Genomic DNA, 6,768 nt, shown 5'->3' on the forward strand with positions numbered 1-6,768 from the left:
TCGCACTCGTGATGCGGTGGGCGGTGCGGGCTGCTTCTGTTTGGGGGGCGGCAGCTGTGGCTGCGGAGACGCAGAAGTTAATGAGAGGAGCTGCTGCGTTCACCTGATAAACCTTAACAAGTTCAATAATGCTTTATCATGCAACCTGATGTGTTCACCTGCACTCCAATAGGGTACACCACACTTAAAGGAAAAATCCTCATTACTTCTGCCCTTTTAAAAAAATAAATGCAGCAGAAAAGGAAGATTGCAGCCATTTATTGTCTCCCATGAGGCAGTGTGTGTAGATAAGAAAGCAGTAAAGTTGCAGGGACTTCCAGGTAGACCAGAGGGGAGAAGTGCACGAGGTGAGCAGAAATGCTGAGAAGACAGTGTGTATTCTCCACATCAGGTTTTGAACCTGGTCATGGCCCCTGCATTTCATCCTGGGCAGCACTGCAGTGCCAGCTCAGCCTTCCTCACTGTTGCTGTCCAGTGTTGAGGAGAGCACTCAGGATTGGGGGACGGAAAAGAAGACTACTGAGGTAACATTAGGAGACAGGACCTGTATTTGCTAAGGCTCCAGGTGCTGCTATTTTAGAAATAGATGTCAGAAGTGGCACTTGTCATCCTCTGAGTGTCTGTCACTGCATTCATTGCAGTGGTGTGGCAGAACGCAGCCACCAGCTTTGGTGGTTTTCCTGCTGGTTTGCGCATAGAGCTTGGATCATGAATATTCATCAGCTCTGCACAAATGGCCTGTGCTGTTCCTGTGCCCTCCTTTCTGCTAAGGGACAGCTGGTGCTACGCAGCTCAGCATGGCTCTACATCCCACCCCCTGCTGCCCCAAATGCTGGCACGGCTGGAGACTGCAGGCAGTGCTGAAAAGGCTGTGCTGGTCACCACTTTGCAAAATGCTGCACATCAAAAATGCTTCAATTGGGATTTATTAATGCTCATGAGAGAGAGATATCACAGGGCACTGTGGTATTTTTGACAAACTGCTTTCCTAAGTTCAAAGTAGGAACTGTTTGCAATTACTGCTTTTACCAGTATAGTGAGATGAGCTCAGGTGTTGCTCTCTACCAGTACTGAACCACAGGTGTGATGCATGGCCATCCAGCATGGAATTTAAAAAAGTCCTGAGCTCCTCATTCACTGTCATTGCTGGGCTGCAAGCCCAGAAGTGCCCCAGCCCATCAAGTGCTGATAGACCTTCTCATCTGACACAGCCTGCAAGATCTGCTTGTAAAAAGAAATTATTCTGCAATTAGCTTAGAAAGAAACAGAACACGTGAGGAGGTTGTCAGCATGGCACATGGTGGCTGATGAACACTCAGTTTGTGCATCTGTGCCAAAGCTGAGACATTCCTTCTCCAAGAGCAGTGGCTGTGCTTCCTATCGAGGCACTGCACAGATCTTGTAGGGCCGTGGGGCCAAGGTCATGCCCAGAATGCATCTGAGGTCGAGGATGGTGTCCGGGGGAGCCTGGAAGGTGAATTTCTGGAGCAGAGCCGTGAAGAAGAGGAAGAGCTCGGCGCGGGCCAGCAGCTCACCCAGGCAGGCGCGCTTCCCTGCGGAGACAGCCGCCCAGCGCCCAGTCAGCCCTGCTGGCTGCCCAGCTGCTTTCTCTGCTGGAAAAGCCTCGGCACACAGCTCCTGCAGGAACATCACCCTGCCCGCATCCCTGTGCCCACCTTACATTTCCAGCACTAGGACTGCCATCCCAGCTGAGCTCCCCATGTAGCACAATCTGCCCCCAGCTGGGTGCTGCAGTGAGGTCACATGCATGTCAGTGTATACACACACATTTTACCCTACCCTGCTGGGATGAGCAGTGCTTCACATGTAATTCCTGTGTGCCTGGCTGGACTCCAAGGAACGGAACCAAATCAGCACAGAAAGAGTGCCATGCTAGGGCAGGAAATTGGAGATGCTAAAATCACTCTCTATAAGGAAGATGCTGGCACTCTGTGGTTGTGGTGGCAGAGCCCATTGACCTCAGCTGTGTGGGACTGGGATCACAGAGCACTGCCCTTGCATTCCTGAATGCATTTCTGGGACACTTTTGTATTCTCCCGTGTTTGTGAAGAAAGGCCTAAGAGGCGGAGGAGGTGGTTCTTTGAGGTGCCTGCATGGTTACTGCTAAGGAAGGGTCTAGTATTGATTGGTACCGGCAGTGGGCAAGCAGCCCTCCTATGGTGGAACCAGCAACTGCTGTTTCCATCAGTGCTTAGCTCAGGTTCTCCATTGTGCAGCTGAAATCCCCATCCCAGTGCTTCTGCACAGAAGCATCAAACCCCAGTAAACTGATCCAATCTTACCTATAGAGAATGGCAGAAACGCCTCCCTTTTCCAGAACTGACCGTCCTTCAGGAAATGCCCGGGGTTAAAACTGTGAGGGGTTTCCCATTCCTTCTTGTCAAACATCACAGAGGATATATTTGCAATCATAACAGTGCCCTGAGACAAGAGAAAGAAAATCACTTTGCACTTTCTCTGCCACTGCCAACAGGAGGGGGATTTTTACCCTACCTCCTGGTTACTATACTGATTCCTGCATAGATGGAGCAATGGGAGACTCCTGCTCAGACCTCAGTGCTTAGGATGGGGTTACCTTGGGCACCCGGAAGCCAGCCAGGACTGTGTCCTTCACTGTCTGTCTTGGGACATTCAAAGGGATGATGTTGCTTTTCCTCTGCACTTCATGGATGACAGCGTTGGTGTAGGGCATGTTGTTCCTGTCCTCCAGGGCTGGCTGTCGTGTCTGCCCAATGACAGCATCAATCTCTGCTTGCACACGGGCTGTTTGGAAAGAGCAGGGATCAGCTATGGTGCAGCAAAGCCATGGATCTCCTGGGGATAACAGATAACGTTTGCTGTGCGGGTCCCCCAAGGACCATCCCAGGGCAATCATGTGCCACCAGGGGACTCATGGCACCGCTCTGTGAGTTCATCACTCCACCTACTAAATGGGCCCTGTGCCTTGTGTAAAGCTCCTGCTGCCTCTGCTGGAAAGCCCTCAGGGGTCTCCAGTGCTTCTATGACTGGTGGCCACATCTGTCTCTTGGTTCCAAGGTAAAGCATTACAAAATTACCAGGCCAAGTGTTAAAACAGAAAAAGCACAAACATGAACAAATAAACAAAACAATATTTTGCATCTCTCCTGCTTGAGTATAGAAGGATTCCTGATGGTCTTTCAAAAGAGTGACTCTCTTACCAAACCACACAGGCAAAACCCAGGAAGCACACAGCCCTGCTGCTACCTGTACCTTGAATTTCTGGATACACGGCCATATACAGCAGGGCCCAGCGGATGGTTGTGGAAGTGGTCTCAGTCCCAGCAAACAGTAGGTCAAGAGTACATGCCACCAGGTTATCCTCACAGAAGTCACTGCTATTGGGCTTCAGAAAACCAAGTGTTAGTGTCACATGAGCAGCGAGGTCTTCCTCAACACCCCACACAGTTCTGCCCCAAAGCTTTTGGCAGAAGCTGCATCCTCATCCCTCCAGTGGATGCCCCAAACCTGATCTCCATCCTGAGCTCACATACGGACACACCAGCAGCTCAGGTAGGATCTGGTTTGTTTCTCAGCCCTCCTGATCTCAATCCCCACTGAGGAAGGGCTTGCTCCACACTGCTGACCTTGGCCATCTCCTGCAGGTAGCTGTCGATGAAGTCTCGGCTCTCTGAGGGGTTCAGGTCTTCCTTGTGTTTGCTGATCACATTGCAGACAAAATTTTTCATCAACTTCCAGTTTTTAAAAACAGTTTGGTGGGATCCAGGGAGGTACTTCATTATGAAGGGAAAAGCATTGTACAGCTTTGGACAGAAAAAAAGAGGAAAACTGAGTAAAGGACTGAAACCCCTTCTGTTTTCAAGACTTGAAAAGCCTGCAAAGCCACAACCCTACAGTACTGGAGTAGATGGAATTAACTCATTTCCAGAAGAGCATGACAAAGGATTGCTGTCTCCACTGTCAGAGGAACTACTGCATTCCTCAGAGTTACAGCAGGAAGCCTGGCACTCAGTGGAGGTGGTGATGCTGAGTGAAATGGAGCAATGTGAACATTGCACCACTTGAAAATATGGCTGAATGAAATTACATGAAGAAGCCCTCTGTGCAACCGTATGATGAATGGCAATGAACGTCCTTAGCAACATTATCATTGCTTCTTCCCATGACCTCCCCTGGGCCCTGCCCAAACCCTCTACTGTATTCAGCTCCTTCCCAAAGCACAGGAAAACCAGCTGAGGTAGCTCAGCTTTGTGATCACTGGGGACTGCATCTTCACCAGGATGCATCCAGAGGTGGAGGTCACATAACCCTTCAAGGCTGTGTCTTCATGGTCTCAGAGGAGAGACCATCTCCTGTATTTGACCTGACCTCTGTGCTTGGTGATGGCCTCACCTTGAGCAGTGTGTGCAGTTTTGAGTGCTGCAATATATTAGGATATGAAACTATTGGAGAGCATTAAAGGAGTGCAAAGAAGATGGAGAAAGGTCTAGAAGGCAAATGTATGGGGAGTGCTGAGGTCCCCTGATTTGTTCACCGTGGAGGAGAATGAGGAGAGGCCTCATGGTGGCCCTGCAGCTCATCATGGTGGCCTGCAGCTCCTCACAGGGTGAAGGGGCAGTGCTGAGCTCTGCTCTCTGGCAGCAGGATCCAAGGGACTGGCATGGAGCTGTGTCAGGACAGGGTAAAGTCCTGCCCCATAGGGAGGGGAGCACGGGACATCTCTTCAGGGCAGTGGGCAAAGCCTTGAGCTAACTGAGCTCAGGGAGCATTTGGACAGTGCTCTCAAAAATAGGGTTTGGACCGTAAGTATTCTTATACGGAGCCAGGAACTGGACTTGATAACCCTTATGGGTCCCTTCCAACTCAGGACATTCACAGAATCTAAAAAGCGCTCAAGGTTTTGTGGTTGACTCCAGAGAAGAAACACTGCCTTTCAAATCTGCATGCTACCAGTGCTGAGGGCAGGAGGGTTGTACCTGGCTCATTATCTTCCCTTGGAGGGTAACAGTCTCATTTATCATCCGCAGCAAGCTTTGGAAGTCCTCATCATGGTATTCAAACCGATTGCCAAAGGTGACGGAGCAGATGATGTTTGAAACAGCATTGTTGATTTTAAGGTGAGGATTGAAAGGATTTCCTGGAGATGGAAAAGGGAACAATCAATTCTCTTCTTCTCTCCACAGAAAAGGAGAAGAAAGTGACAGCATCGGAGGGAAAATGTCCAATAAGTGAAATGAATGGCATCCAGTAGAACACCTTCTTGGAGATGGTTGTTTACTTTGGAAGGAAAGACTTGAAATGGTTGCAGAAGAGGAAACACCATAGGAATTAATTGTGAACATTAGTACTAACAGGCTCATGGAATTTTCTAGAGGTTTGAAATTCAGCAATCTGACAAAGGTGGGGTAAGAATACTGTTTTGAGTGTTACACAGCTGCATCTATCAGTTAATCTGAGGGCAAAACATCCGTATAAAGAAAATGGGATGCTGGCAGGTTGCTAGCATTCCCTGTGAAATGAGGTATATTTCAGCAGGCTTTTGTGTAGGTTTAATTAAAATGGTCCAGGGTGGATTCTGCCTTCAGCACAACTGCTGAGGGAAGTGCTCCTCACCCTGCTCATCCCTGAACGCATCCGTGAGGAACCGGCACTCCTCCTGGATCCGCTCCTCCAGGCTCCTCTTCCCCAGGCCAAAGTTTCGGAGGGTGGTCAAGGTGAACCTTCTCTGCTGCTTCCACAGGTGCCCATTGGAGAAGACCAGCCCTGGCAGAAGCATTCCAATGTGAGCAAAGACAGATGTCCTCAGCAAGGCGAAGATGATGGAGGACATCTGCCTTTATAAAGGAGGCTCAACCATGCTCGTGCTACTGCTCAGAATGAATGTCAAGCCAGGGCATTTCCTCCAGCTTTCCTCCTGGCAGGTTCAAAAAAAAAAAAATCAATGCTTTTTAGATATAAGACTCTATTGATAACTCACCCAAATTGCCAAAGACATCTGTGTTGATAGGAATTTCTGGGCGATCCATGAAGTTCTCTCCCTGGCTCACAAGGGTTTCCTTGACCAGTGGCAGCCCATTTACAATCACAAATGACTGGCTGCCTATTTGCATGCTGAAGACATCTCCATGTTTTTCAGTAAGCTGGGGATGAGGTAATTAAGTATATGAGGGTACATTTGCAATGACATTTTCTGCTGGGAGAAGAAAAGCCTTGGCATCCTGCACCCGCAGAGAAGGGCAGGCAGACTTCAGTGGAAATAGGGCAAACTGAGCCTGGGAGAGGCAGCAGAATGGCTGCACAAGTGTTGGCTTGACTGCGTGCAGACTTTTTCCTCATTTCTCCTATCAGTGTTCTGAAGTTGGGGTAAAACCCTCCAGGCTGTATTTTCCAGGCTTTGCAAGACTTAGCTGAGCAAGGATTTTCACCTGGTGTTTAACTCCTTTCCCAGTCACACTTGTCCTCAGAACAACCAACAGCTGAAGTGGAACCCATGGTTCTGTCCCATGCCCTTTGCCCCAAGGATGTGGCTCTGTAGTCCTGGGCAAAGATCATCCACCTTGATGATCATGGGCTAAACGTCCTCCCCACTCATGAAGAGCCCCTCTGAGGGCCATGGAAGTGACTGGAATTAGACTGCATTGTGTTGGCCAGTACCACATGTTGTGAATCCCCTTACCTTTTGCACTATGCCAATGGGGTCATTGATAACCATCAGAAATTCCACATTTCCCAGGAAAGGGAAGGAAAAAGGACCGGGGGGGAAGTCCT

The 6,768-nt window shown here is 49.4% G+C and overlaps 1 protein-coding gene across 1 annotated transcript; it reads right to left on the reverse strand.

Annotated features, from left to right (window-relative positions):
- Positions 1–242: 242 nt before the first annotated feature.
- Positions 243–6,762, reverse strand: LOC122190924 (cytochrome P450 2J2-like). Its single transcript, XM_042891072.1, has 9 exons — positions 6,677–6,762; positions 5,978–6,140; positions 5,614–5,763; positions 4,977–5,137; positions 3,627–3,803; positions 3,253–3,385; positions 2,597–2,784; positions 2,304–2,442; positions 243–1,553 (listed from the first exon to the last, which is right to left on the reverse strand). Exons 1-9 carry the CDS (start codon positions 6,710–6,712, stop codon positions 1,378–1,380), a joined length of 1,323 nt encoding a protein of 440 aa, XP_042747006.1. The 5' UTR covers positions 6,713–6,762; the 3' UTR covers positions 243–1,377.
- Positions 6,763–6,768: the final 6 nt, after the last annotated feature.

Source organism: Lagopus leucura, unplaced genomic scaffold, assembly GCF_019238085.1.
Source record: "Lagopus leucura isolate 7727_CA_CO unplaced genomic scaffold, USGS_WTPT01 43840-0_obj-0_obj, whole genome shotgun sequence".
Classification (NCBI taxonomy): Eukaryota; Metazoa; Chordata; class Aves; order Galliformes; family Phasianidae; genus Lagopus; species Lagopus leucura.

Bases quoted from the DNA above. Each gene is read 5' to 3' on its own strand.
- LOC122190924 (XM_042891072.1), bottom strand. From the start codon at position 6,712: ATGGTTATCAATGACCCCATTGGCATAGTGCAAAAG. The intron at 5,764-5,977 runs GTGAGTTATCAA...TGCTTCTGCCAG, and splicing joins AGATGTCTTTGGCAATTTGG to GGCTGGTCTTCTCCAATGGG. The intron at 5,138-5,613 runs GTGAGGAGCACT...TTCCATCTCCAG, and splicing joins TGCGTTCAGGGATGAGCAGG to GAAATCCTTTCAATCCTCAC.